This window comes from Gadus morhua, chromosome 22 (assembly GCF_902167405.1).
Source record: "Gadus morhua chromosome 22, gadMor3.0, whole genome shotgun sequence".
Taxonomy (NCBI): domain Eukaryota; kingdom Metazoa; phylum Chordata; class Actinopteri; order Gadiformes; family Gadidae; genus Gadus; species Gadus morhua.
In genome coordinates, this window is record NC_044069.1 from 15,722,277 (window position 1) to 15,742,824 (window position 20,548).

The 20,548-nt window shown below is 46.7% G+C and overlaps 1 protein-coding gene across 1 annotated transcript; it reads left to right on the top strand.

Moving 5' to 3' along the window:
* The first annotated feature begins 1,125 nt into the window (after positions 1-1,125).
* satb1a (SATB homeobox 1a) lies at positions 1,126-19,430 on the top strand. Its single transcript, XM_030347896.1, has 12 exons — positions 1,126-2,046; positions 2,173-2,436; positions 3,127-3,303; positions 3,857-3,983; positions 5,408-5,531; positions 7,259-7,370; positions 7,550-8,157; positions 10,176-10,373; positions 10,890-10,961; positions 12,422-12,580; positions 15,948-16,166; positions 17,847-19,430. The coding sequence occupies exons 2-12, from the start codon at positions 2,232-2,234 to the stop codon at positions 18,777-18,779; spliced, it is 2,934 nt and encodes a 977-aa protein (XP_030203756.1). The 5' UTR covers positions 1,126-2,046; positions 2,173-2,231; the 3' UTR covers positions 18,780-19,430.
* Positions 19,431-20,548: the final 1,118 nt, after the last annotated feature.

A 20,548-nucleotide genomic window follows, 5' to 3' on the forward strand; every position in this document is an offset into this window, starting at 1 on the left:
ATTAGCTACCATGAATGGCGTATTGGGTAGATCGATAATTCACAATGCCTTGTTTCCCAGAAGTAGAGAGTTCCTCCATCTTTCTCTTTATCTCTCCGGCTACATATATCTTTCCATGTTCACTATAGAAAGTTCAATCTCTCCCCCTTTCATGGAATAATCTATCCATCTTTCCCTTTTTGGTTTGTTTATCTTCTCACAAAACAAAAACACACTGATACACACACACACACACACACACACACACACACACACACACACACACACACACACAATATAATGGATTCACACCCCCACCCCCCTGCTCACTGACGACTCTGTGTTGACAGAGTTGAAGGTATCTTCCTCGACTCTAGACACACTTCATGCACCAGCGAGGACTCAGAGGTGCCGAGATGAGGAGACTATAGTGGGACCTATGCAGGAGACAGTTTGAGGGTTGACTACAGAACCTGAAAGCTGCCCTTCCACAACTCATCACATTTTGGAGGAATTTGCACTGCGCTCAACCAGGTGCTGAGAGATTAATTTCTGTATGATTTGTTGGTTTTTATTACTTTATTGGCCTCTGATTGGTGGTTGGTTGACTTGAGTGGTGGGTCTGTTGTGTATTTGAAATATCAAGTTGTAGCCTATAGGTAAATAATAACTGAGTCAAGTCCTCATTTTCATAATAATATGATCCACGGTTGTTAGATGTTTGTTTTGTCATTGCAAATGCGACGTTTTTTGTTTGTTTGCTGAGATTTTAAATATATTGTAAATATTTGATGAAACACAGTGATTATCTCACGTCCATTCAACATGAACCAAGAATAACACCGTGAGAATTAGATTTGAAAAGTTAGTAAAAGCAGCCTGTACCACATTGGTTATTCCACTTTCTTTCCATGGAGAGTTGGAATACCCCGAAGACAATAACAAGTGCACGCACAGCATGCAGCAAAAAAATAATAAATACATTTATGCGCAATTGTCACATTTAATACATTTACGGAGCGCGCTAGTGAATTCATTATTACACCATATGCTAATGCAGCTGGGTCCTTGTTTACGATTCTCTTCCCCCCCCCCCCCCCCCCCTCTCTCTCTATCACTCTCTCTCTCTTTCCCTCTCTCTCTCGCTCCCTCAATTTCTTTCGCGTACTCTCTCTCCCACTGCCTCACATTTTCTCTCCTATTTCTCCCGCGTGGGTAACGCGTTTGAACGTTAAAGCAAATAACAGCCAGATTGCAAGTTCAAAAAAAGGGGGTTGATGTGATGCTGTATGATTTTTCTAAGCTTACTGTGTGGAAGCTCCGAGCCGTATTGTATTGTATTGTTCTCACACAACAGACCAGCAGCACAGTGCTCTGGGTGTGAGGTCGCACTGAACTTGCCGTGAAGCCCAATTCATCCTCAAGACAAGAGAGCAAAAAGCGTAGCGACGCCGGCACCACAACTACATCGCGGACGCCAGATAATGCCGACGGTTACAGACGACTGCCGTCACGTTCAACTGACCGCGAGGGTCGGGGCTTCGTGATCCACGCCGTGGCGGTGACAACTCGTTCGGTTTTGGATTTTTGAGACTCGCGCCGAGGGTATGACATGAGAGATAAACCGCAAGTCACACATGTGGACGGAGGCTGAGCTTTTCCACCAAGGGTTAACCGGAGTGCTGACATTTGGAGGGAAAAAAAGGGCAATCTGTGTCGACCGAAATAGGTTACATTTTCTCGCTTCGATCAAAACTTCAGTTTCCGGACTAGCCTCGGTGAGCGCGAGCGCGCCTATAGGAAGTGAATTGGGCCACACTGTTCTGCTGTGCGCGTGAGGGCGAAAGCGCTGAGATCTTTTTCAACAGGACTGCAGTAGCCAATGGACTTTACCTCGTGTTAGGTGTATACTTTAATACTCGTTACTTTATTTCCTGTGAAGGTCATCACCCAATCACCCTTTAGGTGGCCCCGATTCAAATGACGCTGATGGGCTGTGTCTGTTTTTGTCGGGGCGATGTGCGGTATTCTATTTTTCTTTTTCTGATTTTACATAAACAGTAACAGGTACGTTAAGTCAGTCATTCGTATGTCACACTGAATTTCGCTTTTTTTTTGTGCCTTGGCTACTGTGTTACTTTGAGAAGGTTTCGCTCTGAATCGTTTTGGTTTATGTTATTTATTTATTCGCAGGTGTGCGCGTGTATGTGTGTTGCTTATCGGTGTGTGCGCCGGTGACCAAGAAGTCCCACATGGATCCCCAGTACAATGGAGCCAAGCCACCCGAAGGTAACGACACCGCGTGGGCTCCTCCAGTCAAGGTGGCCCGCTTGGAACAATGCGAGGGAGGAGGGAGTTCAGCCCACGAGAGCAGCGGGCAGGGGAGCCCTTCGGCCAAATCGCCCGTGCTGGTCCTCAAACCCTCCACTCCACAGAGCAAGAACTGGCACAAGAGAGGTAAGGTGCAACTGACTCGGAAGCAGGTTGGCCTGTTTTACAAAAAGAAGCTCCCGGCATTTTGTGATTTTTATCTTTTGGAGGTACTGGAATAATGGTTAAACATTGTAAAACGTCTCAAATCACACAGAAAAGGGAAACTTCATTTAGTCCTATATATTTTCTATTTTTCTATTAATCTAAACACTTGTTCTTTCTTCTTTCATTTACTGCTCTGGTCATGTATGTTGTAATAAACATGTGTATTATACATGTGTATTACACGAAGGTTCTCAATTGTTTTTTTCATTTGCATTTCTGCTGGTTTGCAGTGTGCAGTTGTTGTTATTTATTAGTGAATGTCAAGGCTGGGGGAAAGGAATCCACAAATATTTTGATAAATTGATGTTTAAATGAAATAATGAAAACAACTTTTATGAAGCAATTACTGAAGGGAAATTAAAGCGGGTAATTTACATACCATTCTCATAATGCCATATTTAATGAATGAATAAATTATCAAATCCATACATTGATTTTCAAAAAGTCACACTCACATTTCTAGTTCATTTTCTTTAATGTTGCGTCTACAAACAATGGATCTGGTTTCCATTAGTCAACATGTTTTTGGTTTTTTTTCAATCGGTATTTGCTAGGCTAGTGTCTAAATGCCATCGTGTGATTGATTGTCTGTGCTGTCCGTCACCCCAGGGAGCCTGCTGCCAGTTTTCTGTGTGGTGGAGCACAGAGAGGGAGTGGCCGAGGGGGAGAAGAGGGAGGAGCATGCAGAGTTTGTGCTGGTCCGGAGAGACCTGCTCTTCAACCAGCTGATCGAGATGGCCCTGCTGACGCTGGGGTACTCGCACAGCTCGGCCGCCCAGGCCAAAGGTAGACACACACGCACAAAAACACACAAACACGCACAACCTGGCTGCTGTTACCTCGCATGGTTTGTTGGTTCATATGCGTTGTGGCTACCACTTGGTGGTTAAGTCAAAGTGGGGATGGGCTTGTCCGTGCAGGTGCCTCAGGTGGGAAATCCCGCCCTAAAATATTGACTGGACACCCTGAACCCCACCCCTACTAAATCTTACTGTGGCTAGAGCTTGAACAGTGTGTGTCAATTCTCAGTATCAGTTTTTCAATGGAATTTTTGCTCTGCTAATAAAATAAGTTAAATGTCTGTTGTTAGATATGATCTACTACACACTGTCCTTTAAGGCTGCAATACTGTGGTCTGCTGCCCTCTGTGTCATTCTGGGCCACTTCTGGGCCACCCCTACTGAATTAGGGACACGACATTGAGTGTGTGTGTGTGTGTGTGTGTGTGTTTGTGTGTGTGTGTGTGTGTGTGTGTGTGTGTGTGTGTGTGTGTGTGTGTGTGTGTGTGTGTGTGTGTGTGTGTGTGTGTGTGCGTTTGTGTGTGTGCTATCTTGTTCAGGTCTCATCCAGGTGGGTAGGTGGAACCCAGTGCCTCTGTCGTACGTCACCGACGCGCCCGACGCCACTGTGGCGGACATGTTGCAGGAAGTTCACCATGTCATCACCCTCAAAATACAGCTGCACAGGTACAAGTCCTACCGCTGACAGTGCTGTCAGCACCACAGATCATTAGCAGCAGTAATGTTGTGTCCCGTCTTAAAGGGACAGAGTAAGACCATGGTAGTAATGTTGTGTCCCGTCTTAAAGAGACAGAGTCAGCCTATGGTAGTAATGTTGTGTCCCGTCTTAAAGGGACAGAGTAATGACCATAGCAGTAATGTTGTGTCCCGTCTTAAAGGGACAGAGTCAGCCCATGCTAGTAATGTTGTGTCCCGTCTTAAAGGGACAGAGTCATCCCATGGTAGTAATGTTGTGTCCCGTCTTAAAGGGACAGAGTCAGCCCATGGTAGTAATGTTGTGTCCCGTCTAAAAGGGACAGAGTCAGCCCATGGTAGTAATGTTGTGTCCCGTCTTAAAGGGACAGAGTCAGCCCATGGTAGTAATGATGTGTCCCGTCTTAAAGGGACAGAGTCAGCCCATGGTAGTAATGATGTGTCCCGTCTTAAAGGGACAGAGTCAGCCCATGGTAGTAATGATGTGTCCCGTCTTAAAGGGACAGAGTCAGCCCATGGTAGTAATGATGTGTCCCGTCTTAAAGGGACAGAGTCAGCCCATGGTAGTAATGATGTGTCCCGTCTTAAAGGGACAGAGTCAGCCCATGGTAGTAATGATGTGTCCCGTCTTAAAGGGACAGAGTCAGCCCATGGTAGTAATGTTGTGTTCCGGTCTCAAAGGAACAGGGCGCCTCAGGGACAGCAGGCTGTCTCAGAACACTGTGCTTGAAACTCTGCCAGATGATGTCACTCATTATGAATACCTTTTGGTGTCCCTGATGTTTCGTTTTAGTGTTTGGTTACCCTTTAATTGTTTTCATTTAAGGTTGGCGTTTGAGACGGCAAAGCCGTAGAGAGGGTGTAGAAGATAATTGTTTAACGAGGTTCCCTTGCAGTTTGTGGCCAATGAACAACCAGCTACAATCCTGTTAAAGGACCTGGCACACCTCAGGCACATACACTCCTCCACCTTCATATTCACTAGCATTGCCATCTGCCATCTCTGTCCTCTCCACCAATTAGAAACAGCAATGTCACGGGTGGTGTTTCTGATCCACCACAGATCAAATAAGATGTACTATTAATCCGCAGTGGTCATTTTGGGACGCACCACCACGCCTTCATTCTATCATAATTCCCCCGTGCTCATTACCATAGGGTTTGATTCAAGAAAGCCTTACTAAGCATTTTGTTGATTCGAACGAGAATGGGATTTGTTTCATTTTTACGATTTGATTTATGACAGAGCCGAACGACAAGTGGAACGCCTCTTCCACCTTTATGGCCGAACAGTATAATTTTCCTAAATAAAAGTCATTGTGCAGATGCACAGCAGATTGTTAAGAGGTAAGCCTTAATGCATGTGATCTGCTCTCCCCTGCGGCCCCCGGGTGCAGCTGCCCCAAGCTGGAGGATCTGCCAGCCGAGCAGTGGAGCCATTCCACAGTGAGGAACGCTCTGAAGGAGCTGCTCAAGGACATGAACCAGAGCGCCCTGGCCAAGGAGTGTCCCCTCTCCCAGGTACCACACACCCACACGCACACACACGCATGCGCACGCACGCACGCACGCACGCACGCACGCACGCACGCACACACACACACACACACACACACACAGAATCAAACACTCTCTCTCTCTCTCTCTCTCTCTCTCTCTCTCTCTCTCTCTCTCTCTCTCTCTCTCTCTCTCTCTCTCTCTCTCATTCATTCACTCAAACACATTTCTGTTTTACACACCTAAACACACCTACACACTTACATAAACACACACACACACAAACACATTCAGTGACACGCAAAAAGTGTCTTACTCTTACTTCCTCTCTTAATTAATTCTCAGCGCCAGGAAAAATAAAGTTTAATAGTGTTTGTAAGTGTGTGTGTATGTGTTTGTGTGTGTGTGTTTGTGTGTGTGTGTGTGTGTGTGTGTGCGTGTGGACCTGCCTACCTTGGTTTTTCAGATGGAGCACGTAGTCCCATATCTAGATAGAAAATCCAGATCTAAGAGCGAGATAGGGCGTGGGGGCATATAGAGAGACCGAGATAAAAGACAAAGATGCTATCTGTTAAAGAGGCTATCTCCCGGGCCAGCTACATTTCTATCTAAGTCACCCCTCCTGTCACTTTGGATCTGTCAACGTGTCCGTCCGTCAGGCTCTGAGTCTGTCCTTCATATCATTTAATACCCATCACTGCCTTGTGTTTAAGCTGCAACATTAATGTTTATCTGCATACCATAACAGGTAGATAATCCATGGATGTATCTTTAGCGATGTAATACCCAACAGAAATAAAATAATTGAGAAAAAATGATGCAAAACATTCAAAGATGCACACACACAGTCCCAGATAGCAGACGGGCCTTAAAGACACATGACTACACGTGACTGCTGCCCAGACATAAACTGTACAGTATGTCTGTCTGTGGAATGTGGCCCTGGGGCACATGATAGGACCTCTGCTGGCTGAATGAAATTGCTTCATATCTCCCACAATACTTCCCGTCAGATTCCTTCATTTTCTGCCCGTGTACAGATCAGATACCGCACATACCCCCCACCCGCCTCTCCCTCCATCACCGTCTCTCTCTCTCTCTCTCTCTCTCTCTCTCTCTCTCTCTCTCTCTCTCTCTCTCTCTCTGTTCCTCTGCCTCGTTCTCTCTACCCCTCTTTTTTCTCTGTCTTGTTTGTGAGAGATTAAAATAAATAGGAGAAGATGAAAGGTATAATCAAATGTAAAGATTGCGCACGGGTTGGCCCTGGGGGAAAGTGTGTGTGTCTGTGTGTGTGTATGTGTGTGTGTGTGTGTCTGTGTGCGTGCGTGCGTGTGTATGTTTCTCTGGGAGAAGAAAGTGAGACTGTGTTAGCATTCGAAAGAATATTAGTTTTTTTACATCCACTCTTTTGTTTGATTATTCAGACTCTCTCAGCTGACTCTCACACACAAGCATCGACCTACACACCATCCTACAGATGCACACACACACACACACACACACACACACACACACACACACACACACACACACACACACACACACACACACACACACACACACACACATTGACACCCTCATCTGTCTTTATTATCCTATTTACCTAGGGGTCTTTTTAATAACAGCGATCTCAGTTCATTAATATCAGGTGTGTGGAACAGCTGAGACGCCCTGGCAGCCAGAAGCAGTCACTCGGAGTTGGTAATGAATTCCTATTGTCTTGTCCCCCCCCCTCCCCCCTGCTGTTCCAGAGTATGATATCGTCTATTGTAAACAGCACTTACTATGCAAACGTCTCGGCTGCCAAGTGTCATGAGTTTGGACGATGGTACAAGCACTTCAAGAAGACCAAGTGCTTCAAGGGTGAGCTTGTCTCTCTTCCTCTCGCTCCCGCTCTCTCTCTCTCTCTCCCTCTCTCCCTCTCCTCCTCTCTTTTTATTGCTCACGCTTCAATGCAATCCTTCAAATATTAATATCGGCTCTATTTATGATTGTGTCTGAGACTTCTCTCCGTTTGAAATCTCTCCACCTCTCCACTACAGAGACGGATGTTTTCTCTGATCCGCTACAAACTACGATTCCCTGCGGCCCCCCGCCCGCGGCCCCCGGCAGCACCGCCGAGCCCGGCGCCGCCATGCTCTTCCCCCACGGGGGCACGGCCAACCTGTGTGGGCGCGCCCCGCTCAGTCTCCGCCCCCCCGGCCTGGTAGCCACGCCCCTCAGCCCACAGTTGGTCAGCCAGCAGATGGTGATGGCCCAGTTCCTCAACCAGCAGTACGCCGTCAGCCGCATGCTAGCCGGCCAGGGCCTGACCCCCGCCCCTCCGCCGCAGTACAACATGAGCCAACCTCCCGCGGGGAGGACGCCCACCCTGGTGCTCCCCAAGCCCCCCGAGCCGCAGGTCCAGCTCCACGGGCAGTGTGGCCCGGTCGGAGGCCCCGGCCCCGGCCCCGGGCCCGGGCCCGCCGCTCTGACTCTGACCCTGGCCCCGACCCAGACCCTGACGCAGGCGTCTGCCGGGCAGGGCTGCCCGATGGGGGGGGGGCTGTCGGAGCTGACCACCGACATTTACCAGAGCGTGAGGGACGAGCTGAAGAGGGCCGGCATCTCCCAGGCCGTGTTCGCCCGGGTGGCCTTCAACAGGACCCAGGTACGGACAAGAGGGCCGGAACCAAAATGAATGGCGGGAGAAAGAATGGATCAACAGCAGTATACTGGCTTTTTGTCTGCGTTGGTTGTAGGAAGGGTTTGCTCTGTGAATGTGCCTGATGGTTGGTTGGCAGATTGGCATGGCCTTTGCCGCAGTGCCCCCTCCCCCCCATGTATCTGCGTGTGTGCTCATGTGTGTGCAGGTGTGTGTGTGTGTGAGTGTGTGTGTGTGTGTGTGTGTGTGTGTGTGTGTGTGTGTGTGTGTGTGTGTGTGTGTGTGTTCTGTGCCAGCTCTCTGCAGCAGGGAGCTGGTGCCAGAATTGAAGCAGCTGCTGGGCCAACTAATCACAGCCCCTCAGAGAGATGCTGTCTCTCTCGCTCACTCGCTCTCTCTCGCTCTCTTGCTCTCTGGCTCTCTGGCTCTCTCTCTCTGCTCCCTCCATCAAGCCAGCTTCTCCTTTGTTGGGCCTCCCTGTCCATTTAATCTGACCCCCCCCCCCCACGCACACACACACATCCACCCTCCCCTCCCTCTCCCCTTTATTGATATTCTGTCTCCTCATATCTCACCATTTCCCTTTGGTCGCTGGTCTCCCCCCCCTCCACCCACCAAACCCACGACCACCCCACCTCTGAATCACACACACACACATCCACATCCCCCCCGCCCATCCCCACCGCCTCGTGCGAGACGCCACGTCTCTGGCTCTCATCTCACGTTACACGCCCACGGTAACGGCGCTCGCTAAGACGGGACTCGGCCTATTGTAGTTATTGTTATTATTATTGCCGTCATTATCATCTTTGTCATAATAAGCCCAGCCAGCTAACACCCCCATCGCCTCCCCTTACCCAGCTTCCCTCACCCTCCCCCACGTGCCCCCCCATTTCCCCACAGCCATGCCAAGGTGCTTCTTTTGCCAACGCTGGTAGCAGTCGGGCGCCGTGCCAACACGTCAGCCAGGAGCGAGAGAGGCATTTGTCAATTAGTGATGCATGTAAAGTCTCTATCTGGTTGGGGCGCGGGGGGTGGGGGTGGGGGTGGGGATGGTGGTGGAGGTGGTGGAGAGGGGCTTGATAGGATGCATTATGATGATCCGATATGAATAAGGATGCAAATTCTTCCCGTACTGTTTCCATATCGGTAAAATGAAAAGGCCGGCTTCTGCGGAAGGATGCCCGAGCTTTTGGCACCTCTGGTTGCGGGGAAGGCTTTCCTGCAAACACTGGACGTGTTCTATTGTCTGTTGTCGAACTAATGCAGTACAATTGCAGTGCTTTGGAGTCTGTCGATGTAAATCGACTGTTATCTCTAGCCGGCCAATAAATACAGAGCTGGCATTGTGAGGGGTGTCAGTTTAATTGGGATCAAGCGATGGGAAATGCAGAACTTTTGGCAGTTGCTGAAAAGATGCGCTCCACCTCTGCATTTCATTTGTGGATTGTTGTGAGACTGTGGATTGATAAAGCCTCCGCACAAATAGATTCTAAATTTCGAACTTTTTATCCATGAAATTCTAGTTGCTTCTGGCCAAAAAGGCAGTATTTCATATTTTGCATGTCCGTTTGTCCGCATCTGTGTATGTTGGTAATTGTGTTGGTGTGTTTGTGTCGGTGTGGATTGCAAGTGTGGGTGTCTGTGTTTTTGCATGAGTGGTTGTGTTTCTATGTTTGTTCTTTCGTTTGTGTGTGTGTGCATGCGTTTATGTGTGGGTTTTATGTTTGTGTGTGTGGGTTTCATGCATGTGTGTGTGTTTGTGTTCCTTAACGTGTGTGAATGTGTTACTGTGTAAATGTGTGTGTGTGTGTTATTTAACATATTATGTGTGTTCGTGTGTATGTGTTACTGTGTAAATGTGTGTGTGTGTTCTTTAACATAGATTATTGTGTGTATGTGTTTGTGTGTGTTCTTTAACATATATTGTGTGTGTGTGTGTGTGTGTGTGTGTGTATGTGTGCGCGTGTGTGTGTGTGTGTGTGTGTGTGTGTGTGTGTGTGTGTTTGCCTATGCTGTACCAGGGTCTGCTGTCGGAGATCCTTCGCAAGGAGGAGGACCCCAAGCATGCGTCGCAGTCCCTGCTGGTCAACCTCCGCGCCATGCACAGCTTCCTGCAGCTGGCCGAGAGCGAGCGGGAGCGCTTCTACCAGGAGGAGAAGGAGCGGAGCCTGTCGGGCGTCCCGCCCAGCTGCGGCAACACCCCGCCGAGACCCACTCAGGTCAGACAGACAGACAGGGAGAGAGAGAGAGAGAGAGAGAGAGAGAGAGAGAGAGAGAGAGAGAGAGAGAGAGAGAGAGAGAGAGAGAGAGAGAGAGAGAGAGAGAGAGAGAGAGAGAGAGAGAGAGAGAGAGAGAGAGAGAGAGAGAGAGAGAGAGAGAGAGAGATGGGGTGAAATGTTAAGGCGAAGAGGCTGAAAGAGGAAGAGAGACAGAGGGGTTAGCGAGTGGAAGGCAGGAGTGTGAGGGAGGGAGAGATAATGTTATTGACAGTGACACACAGAGGGTGCGAGAGTGAGGCAGGGAGTCGGAGAGGGAGAGACTGAGAGAGAGGCCGCCAAAAGGAGAGAGGATGTTAAAATAAGAGAGGTAGAGATGTTGAAAGAGTGAGAGAGGAGGTTAGGGTGAGAGATAAAGAGGGTGATAGAGCTAGTTTGAAAAAAGAGAAAGCTACAAAAATGTGTTATTATTTTGTATTCAAGATTAAACGTTTATTTTGTTTTTGTTCAACTCTATAGTCTAGGAAAGAGGATGTTACCTGTGTCAAGACTGAAGATTGGCCCTCCCGACTTCCAATAGCCATGGCTTCAGTGAGTTTCTTACATACTCGTCTCTATTACACTCCTCTTCTGGATGCACTACATCTGTGCTATTGGCTTTAATTCTAGTAGATCAACTTTACGACATTATTGAACATGGGGACTAAGGGATTTCAAGGTGCATCTTACATTAGAACATTAAATGCCCTGCCATTTCATTTGATAGTACAAATGAACATGGTAACGTATCCACGCAAACTCAAGATATGGACTGAAATCACACGGTTTATTTTGGATGTGTACAGTATTATTACGGTTTGGATATTTATACCAAAAAGTACAATGTATCTTAATGTATTATTTGTTAATTATTATTTATAAAAATAAGCTCCAATCATCCAATAATGTCTTAAGATTATAATGTATTATCCCCACACACATGCGCTTAATAGGCAAATTGAAAGCATATTAGTTCATTTCTGCATAGCATTAATGTTAGTGTTAAAGGGATACGCCGAGAATCCGTAAATTGGTGTTTTCCTGTCTTACCCAGATTCAGATGAGTTGGGGGGGGGGGGGGGGGGGGGGGGGCTGGGTGAGAATTTGCTTTCAGTAAGCCGCTTCCATTGCCTAGTAGAGTTTCAGTAGCCCAGCTCCTGTTCAATTAAGGGGAATACACTGTTAATTACCTTCCAAAGATTTCCAATGTTTTCCGACTAGTCGCTGATACAAAACGAGTGCCGGTTACAACACAACAGGACTGTAGTTTGTCTAAGAATAGGCTACAAAGATAATTCGGCACTATTTCCAGCGCTGTAATTATTGCTACCTGTGCTGCGCCAGTGGTGCAATTATATTACCAGCTGCTCCTGGCTGGGTAGTCTAGGCTGAGGGTAGCTAGTCAGGGACGCATCAGGGGTAGCCTAATAATCACAGCACCTAAAATAGTGCCGGAAATGTGGGACTTTATGGACAAACTACCATCTTGTTGTGTTGTAACTGGAACTCGTTTTAAATAAGCGCCTGGTCGGATAACATTGGAAAGCTTTGTAAAGTCATTAAAAGTGTATTTCTCGAACATCAACAGAAGCTAGGACACTGTAACTCTTCAAGTCAACAGAAGCAGCTAACAGAAAGCAAACGCTAACCCAGCAAACTCTCCTTCTGGATGAACAATGATGAATTTGGAATTAAACAGCTAGTCTGAATCTGGGAGACAAATGGCAATTACAAATATCTCAGTGTATCCCTTTCATATTCTGATGTTAGTAGCTAAATAGAACACAAATAATTTTATGAACGCAATGAAACATCCACAAAGCGCTCATTGAATGTCAGTGTGTTTATCGTGAGCTAATTGTGATACGTAATTTTAACCGTAGTAACAAATACAGCCTTCCTTTCTCTATCAATGTCTCTTTCTCTTTTCTCTATTGTTCTTTCTTGCTTGCTGGACTGATCCGGTGTGACTTCTGGCTGTGTCGTGAATCCTGTGTTCTCTCTGCTCTCAGGCCAGGCTCTCCCCACTGGCAGCAGACCGGGGACAGCAGGCGGGCGATGGCTCTGGCCTGGACATCAGCATGTCCATCTACGAGGAGATCCAGAGGGAGATGAAGAGGGCAAAGGTGTCTCAGACCATGTTCGCCAAGGTGGCCGCATCCAAGAGCCAGGTACACACAAGCACCAACTAATGCATACAAACCCCCACAGCCATGACTGCACATCCCCACTTATGCACACACACAAACCCAACGTCCTTACTCATTCACTGACACACTCATACACTCCCACACAACCACCAATGAGTACACACATAACCACATGTGCACATACACAGCTGCTCTGGTTTCCTCCCACACCAGTAAAACATTAGTTAACACTCCTGTCCCGCGCTAATGGTCCCACGTGCCGCCCTGTGAGGCAGGCGGTCCCCTGCTCCTAACACCTAGCATAGGACGGGTTAAATGTAGAGAACTCATTACCACAGGGGGATGAAGGAGATGTATTCAAATAATACACCACCACATTCCACCACGTAGAGGTACACACACAGTGCAGAACCCAAACTTACAAATAGTCCCACATAATCACATACATCACGTTATGTACTCGCATGAGCAACGATGAGTACATAACATGTATTCATGCGCACACACACAAACACACAGGCTTGTACTTCATGCCCATAACTATGTGTATGTGTGTACATGCTCATTGAGGTACACGCATACACATACTTATGGGTATGAAGCGCACACACACACACACACGCGCAAAACCACATTGACACGTACACCTCGTTGTTTTTTTCCAACCTAATTATTACTATTGCTTTTCGCTACAATCATGTGTCCATAGTGAATTCATGCATCTCCACAGAGGAACCCAGGCCCAGTGCAGAAAGCCCAGATAATCAGGCAGCAGCTGTACTCTACAGAGGACTATCATCAGTGCATCAGACCGCTATTGTGTCCTGAATTACCGGTTTAATAGTTGGCATACACGGGCACGCACACTGAGACATGTACACTGTTTTTTAAATATGCAAAAACACAAGCAAATACACTCGCACACTCAGTGACACACACACATGTGCAAATTGGTGCACATGCACGTTGGTGGGCGTGCATGTGCGTTATTTGCCTGCATGTATGCATGTGCGTGTGTAAGCATACTATACATGAACTTATCTAAATGCTTAATGCACTTGCAAACAAGCATGACTACACACGCAAACTCTCTCACACGCACACACACACACACACACACTAAAGGCATACAAATGCACACAGATGATTTGAGTGTTTATTGTTCTCATTTTTATGGCGGTGCCATAAGCTTGTTATTGCCTTTTGTTTTGAGGATAATTTTCCCTCCATGAAATGGGGGGAGGGAGAGAGTAGGCCTCTCATTTTATCCCACTGTCTCTCCTCTATATCGTCCACTTTTATTTCCTTTCCCTCTGTTTGTTTGTGTCTTTCGTGACTTCCTTTCTCCTCTCTCTTTTTCTCCTCTTGTGTTTTTGCCCATCCGTTTATGGTAAGCTTCCCTCTCCTCACCCCATCACGAGGGTGTGTGGGGGGGTCACTCAGCGGTCATGCCAGCACAGACAGTTGGTCCAAACCCACTAAGGTTTTAAATTCTATCCAGCGCAGTCATTTTGTACTCTCTCTCTCTCTCTCTCTCTCTCTCTCTCTCTCTCTCTCTCTCTCTCTCTCTCTCTCTCTCTCTCTCTCTCTCTCTCTCTCTCTCTCTCTCTCTCTCTCTGCCCTGTCTATGTCTCTGTCATTAGCCTTCTTGTCCGTTTAGCTCTATCTATCTGTCTCTCTCTACATTTATCTATTCCCTCTCCCCTTCTCTTTACTCATACCAGTATATCTCTCTCACTCTCCATATATCTCTATACATCTCTATCTTGCCCTCCCCCTCCCTCTCTATGTATATCTCTGTCTCTATCTCTGTCTCGCTCTCTATCTAGATCCTATTTTCTTTTTATGCTCTGTCTCTCGCTCCATCTGTCTCCCCCTCTCCCTCTTTATTTATATCTCTCTCCTCTCTTTATTTATACCTCTCTCTATATCTCTCGCCATCTCTCTCCCTCTATCTCCCTCTATCTCTCTCCGTCTCTCTCCCTCTATCTCTCTCCCTCTATCTCCCTCTATCTCTCTCCCTCTCTCTCCCTCTATCTCCCTCTATCTCTCGCCATCTCTCTTCCTCCCCCTTCTCTCTTTGTTTCTCTCTCTCCCTCTCCCTCTCTCTCTGTCTCTCTATCACCCCCTGAGTAATTGTGCAAGGCTGCTGGCACACAGTGCCGTGTTGGATCGTCCTGCTGTATCTGCACTGTGCATCTGGATGGTATTGTGTCCTCGCGCTGGTCCGCAGCCAGGTGTGCCTGTGTGTGTGTGTGTGTGTGTGTGTGTGTGTGTGTGTGTGTGTGTGTGTGTGTGTGTGTGTGTGTGTGTGTGTGTGTGTGTGTGTGTGTGTGTGCCCACTCATATGTACGCTATGCTCTAGTTCATAAATCCAACGCTAGCTTGGCTTCACTTTCCTCAATCTATCACTCACGTCCCTCCACCGCGAAGGCAGACATAATTCGACCCTAATTAGAGAAAAATCACACAGATCTAGCAGACTGTGAATCGTTTGAGCCCGCTGTCCTTTTTACTGACATCGTACTGTGCAGGGAAATACAGTTTCATATTATACAGTAGATAGACTCTCATGTCAGTTTCCCCGGCAAGCTGAAATCTGAATTATAATACGATTGTATGTAAAAATCTACATTATTTAATGCAGTGAATAATGTATGAATTTCAAAGCTGCATAAACAAATTAATGAGGTAAAGCCTTATTATTAGTTGATGTTGGTCACAATGCCCTGCATAAACATATTGTGAGACAATGATATTAATAAGCTATGTGATGAAGATGATTTTATTCCTCCTGTTTTCACTTCTTAAAGGGAACTTAAAGGGAAACATATTTAAAGCCAGAGTCTGAGGGGGAAAAGAGCAAGCAAGAGGACACATCACTCTTAGAGAGCCTTGAATCAATAACTATTGACCGCTATTGGAAAAACTATTGGAAAGGAACCCTACCCCCTCTTCTCTCCATCCACATTTAGGTGAAAGTTCAGTTGGTTTTTTGTCTTTCTTTTCTCACAGAGCATCAAATAAAAGGAAAAACAAACAACTTGTTCAAGGAAAGCTCGACAATACAACATTCATGATTCAAAGTTGGATGTGTGACCATTTGTATAACACTGCCCATTAACTGTGTGATCCTGAACCAATTTTAATGTCTAATGTGATGTTTAAATGACATCATCACGCCTGGCTGGTATGGCAATGTGTCACCCAGTGCGTATGCAAACCCAAGTGGCCTCTTGGGTTCGGCAAGATGGCCGCTGTAATGGCCGTGGCTGTGCGTGACCCGCGCCGGCACTTGGCGAACGGCGCCCCACGGCGTGGCGACGGGGCCTTTGTTCATTCAGCGGCTAATGAAACAGTAACGCGTCAAGTTGGCTCGGTCCCACAGGGGTGGCTGTGTGAGCTGCTGCGCTGGAAGGAGGAGCCCAACCCGGAGAACCGCACTCTGTGGGAGAACCTGTGCATGATCCGCCGCTTCCTTGGCCTGGCGCAGGGGGAGCGCGACGCCATCTACGAGCATGAGAGCAGCAGCAGCAGCAGCGCCACCGCGGCCCAGCAGCACTGCACCATGGACCGGCTGGGGCCGGTCGCCGGGGACAACGCGCTGGTGAGGGGAGAGGGCCAGTGATGGATGCACACACACACAGACGTTATCACATGTATGGGCAAACACATGCTGATAAACGTCCATAAATACACACACGGACCTGTGAACAGACACACATGTAGACACAAACACACATTAACACACGTATGTGGAAACACATGTGCAAAACACATGCAGAGACACACACACACGCATAGAGCATGCACTTATACACAAACATTAAGAACATGTAGACACACTTAAACACACGTGCAGACACATACACATGCACGTACACTTAGACACCCCTGAACACACACGTGTGTATTTAAAGACGCAATACACACGCATACACATAAACACACACTCAAAAAACACATATAAATGCAAATAGATGCAGCTGATCAGAAAATCAGCATCTTCGTGCACACATATTGTACTAAACAGGTCCGCACATCGGTGCATACTAACAGATCTTTATGCAGAGATATGCAGATTGCAGCCCTGACATTTACAACAGAAACCGGTTAATAAATAACACGTTAATGAATTGCCGCTAAGTCAGTTAAATCCTGTAAAAAGAACCTTGATGTCCATGTTATTTAGGTGTAATTAATTAACAATGCAAGTTTTTTTGTTTGGGCCGTTATTAGTCGAATTTCCAAACATCGCTAAACAGTTGTAGCCTGGTTCTACCAGACTCTCGTACTTCATTTCATTTGCACAGAGAGTCTGGACCTACTCAGATGACAAACGTTAACTGACTTGAAGGCGGGTGTCTGTTGAAGTTTAAAACTATTGGATCTGCCCAGTGCCACTCTGGATCTGCCATAACCAATCGCTAACGTTTGGCCGGGAATTCCGTTGCACGCAGGCTGTAAACAAACCAAGCACCGTGCGTGAAGATGTCCGTCAACGAGAGCTGACTTTAACGACATTGTTCTCAGCCACTCCCTCTGTTCGCTTGTTTGGACGCAGAAAATATGGACGGAGAAAACCCCCTAAGTACTTAGGCGGGCGGAGCCAGGCTAAAAATGTTGCAGAGCTGATGTCTGTTACATGTCCCAGTGTTAGGTATTTGACCCCTGAATACACCCATGCAGGCCGCGTGTGCATATGGAATTAAAGCTTTTTTTATTTGCTCTCCATTATTAGGCAAGCTGAATCTGCTACTTGATCAATATAATGACAGTTTACATGAAATACGATAGGAATATTGATTGACTGCACACACACACCACCATCTATAATTAGTCCAGCATTTCTAGAAAATGTTTGATAGTGGGGTGTAGAGAGGTTTTTGCTTTAACATACATTTTAGATATATCTTTGGATATCTGAGGCTTGATAGTAGTTGCAAGTCCTTAAACAATTACGTTTAAAAAAGCTATGTGTCGTGCATTTTGGAAAGCTTTCGATCCAATTTATATCCCAAATGTAAATATCTTTGATTGTTCTTTTATTTATCCTCATTGATTACTCTTTATTTAAAAAAGTATAGATACATTTTGAATTTAAACATACAATCCTAAGCCTAATCATATAAAACAAATTACAAATGCATTTGTTTTTTCATTAGGCACCAAATACTGTTGCACATCTGGAACTCAGTCAACAGAACATGTTTGTGTGTGAGCATCAACATACTAATTGTCTGATCATGTGATCTCTAATCGTATCCTCTCTCCTACCGTCTCCTAGTACCAGTGCCAATCCCCGCTGCCCCATCAGCACCACGCGCATCAGCTGACCTCCCAGGCGCACCAGCCCTTCCACCCGGAGGCGGGACCTCATCTGTCGCCACGGCAATCGTCCACCGCATCGCCCGCCGAGTCATCCGAGGGGGGCTGGGCTCACCCGGGCGTGTGGATGCAGGGCAGGGGGCGGAACGGCGACAGACGCGACGCCAAGGACTGGGGCGAGGGCGAGAGCGGGAAGGGCTGGGGCGGGGGCACGTGTCCGCCCGTTGAGCTGGGCCTGGAACTCTGTGGGCAGACGCACGAAGGGGGCCCCGTCGACAAAGCCTCCCACCTGGTCAACGGGGCCTGCAAGAAGGGCTGGAGCCAGGGCAGGCTGTCGTCACTCCCCCATTGGGGCGGTCTGAAGGGCGAGGGCGGAGCGCGTCCGGAGGGAGACGACGAGACGGTGGAGGCCCGGGGGGAGGGGTGCAGGGTGTCCCGGGAGGCCCTGGGCATCCTGCAGAGCTTCGTGCAGGACGTGGGCCTGCACCCCGACGAGGAGGCGCTGCACACGCTGTCGGCACAGCTGGACCTGCCCAAGCACGCCATCCTCAGCTTCTTCAGCAGCCACGACCACAGGCCCGAGGGTCCGCACAACCTGCGCACGCACTGCCACAACCACCAGCGGCACCAGCCGGAGCACGAGCAGCCCCCCGAGGACCTCCACCTCGGCCTGGGCACCGGGTCAGAGCGGGCCCAGGCGGCCAGAACTGTGGAGGGGCCAGAGGAGCACGGCAGAGAAGGTGACCTGTACCAAGTGGTGAAGAAGGAGGACGGCAAGCTGGGACGGATAATAGAGACCGAGGGGAAGTACGGGATGACCGCTTCTGATGAGATTAACATAGGCACTCAAACTACTGGTATTGTGAAGGAGGAACAACAGAACTATAATTAACGTGCGTATATACAATGACTTGTGTCCTGTCGTTATTGTAGGTTGTTCATAGCCTATTGAAACAATACTTTTCTTTCATGATAGAGCACAACATCCTTTCCCCGTGCAACACAATCATTGTTACCTGTGCACCAGTGTTTTTCAGTCTTTTAAAAGGCAACTTCCTAAAAGAAATTATGTTTCTGAGTTACATTTTTTCCTGATCCTAAAACACCTGATCTCAACTTTATAATTGTTACATCTTAAATTATGCATAGTCGTGTTGTCTGTGTCTGTGTCTTTTTTATTGCCTTGTAAACTAGAACATAGTTTTCTCAGCAGTTTTATTTAACTCTCATGGAGAATTTGCGGATAGAAAATCATTACTATTAAAGTACAAGATAATCAAAAGATTTTTGATTTACCCAAAATATTATTTGTTGTTCTTGTTTTTAGAAGTATTACATTTCAGGTACAGGGATTCATGAAGTCATTCATCTCTCATTTTGTTAATTAATATACAGTGTTTTGAAAGATTACACTTTGAAAGAAAGATACTTTTCAATGCTGTGCATAAGACATCAATATATCAAACGATATCAGTTAAACATAGATCAGTTGCTGTGAAGCCATCCATATAAAGTTCCTGCTGACGCTGGATCCATTCCTGTATTTTTGTCTTCCCTTCTTTCATTATGCCAGATTTTATGAATAGCCTTTAAAAACAATGACTTGATGCATACATTTTAGTATTGGTTTTTCCAAACCTGAATAAAAAGTGTAACACAATCCTATAAGCGAAAAGCGATGTATCTAATAAATATAGGAGTTAATTTCTCAAAGGAAAGTTATGACTGCAGCTGCCAGCTAAATCGTATTCATTAACTCCAGAAAAACATGGTTTATATGAACACACAGTATTGTACTCTTTGGGACTGTATTTGCTGTATTCAGGGGTAGTAATTTGAGAACTCTGTTCTAATAAAATCCCTTACGATCTCAGAATAAAACCGTAAAAAAAGAAAAAGGACTGAACAACGTTATCGAATTCCACTCGGTAGAACAGGTTCCTATTTTCTCACAGTTAGCCTTCAAGAGAAAAGCCTTCTTGGTGTTGCATTTGTGTTTCTAATCCCTAGAGAATCTCTCATAGAATCTGTGGCAGCATAACTGAAAAGGGCAGCATGTCATTGTTGTTTTCCCTGTTTTCCACAGGCTAAGCATTAGCACCAGGTGCTTGGTGGCCCGGTGACATTACTAATAGATTTTAGAAAGCACGCTCTCTTGCAAAATATATTTAGAATATGTTTAGCAGAGTGTAAAGTGTTGTTTTTGTCAAGAGGTGTTTTCGGAGGGAAGGTAATGTTTTGTATATACCCTCGGATAAGCAGATCTGACAACTAATCGTTGGAAAATAAAGCTATTAAAAACAACTAAACGATGGTGTTAAGATAAACAGATGTCTGCATCATACAAGACCTCACTGATTGTTGCCATCGTCTGTAGTTCATCTTTGTATCAGTGAGTGTCAGTACAATGGTGATAGTTTCTGCCCCCTAAAAAAAGTATGTCTCTGAATTGTCTGTGCATTTGTGTCATTGTTTCCAGTCACATGATAGTTGTGCATCTCTCTGTCTCCGGTGCATCTGCGTCTCCTCAATCACATGCTTTTTAATGCTTTTGTGTATTATTTTCAATAGTTCTTCCTCTTGACTGTTTCTTTAATCGTCTCTCTCTCTCTCCCTCTCCCTCTCCCTCTCCCTCTCCCTCTCCCTCTCCCTCTCTCTCTC

What these genes read in the sequence shown, in the direction of transcription:
- satb1a (XM_030347896.1), top strand. Translation starts at nt 2,232, where the DNA reads ATGGATCCCCAGTACAATGGAGCCAAGCCACCCGAAGGTAACGACACC. An exon ending in AGGAGTGTCCCCTCTCCCAG is followed by an intron (nt 5,532 to 7,258) that starts GTACCACACACC and finishes CTGCTGTTCCAG; the next exon opens with AGTATGATATCGTCTATTGT. An exon ending in CCCCGCCGAGACCCACTCAG is followed by an intron (nt 10,374 to 10,889) that starts GTCAGACAGACA and finishes TCAACTCTATAG; the next exon opens with TCTAGGAAAGAGGATGTTAC.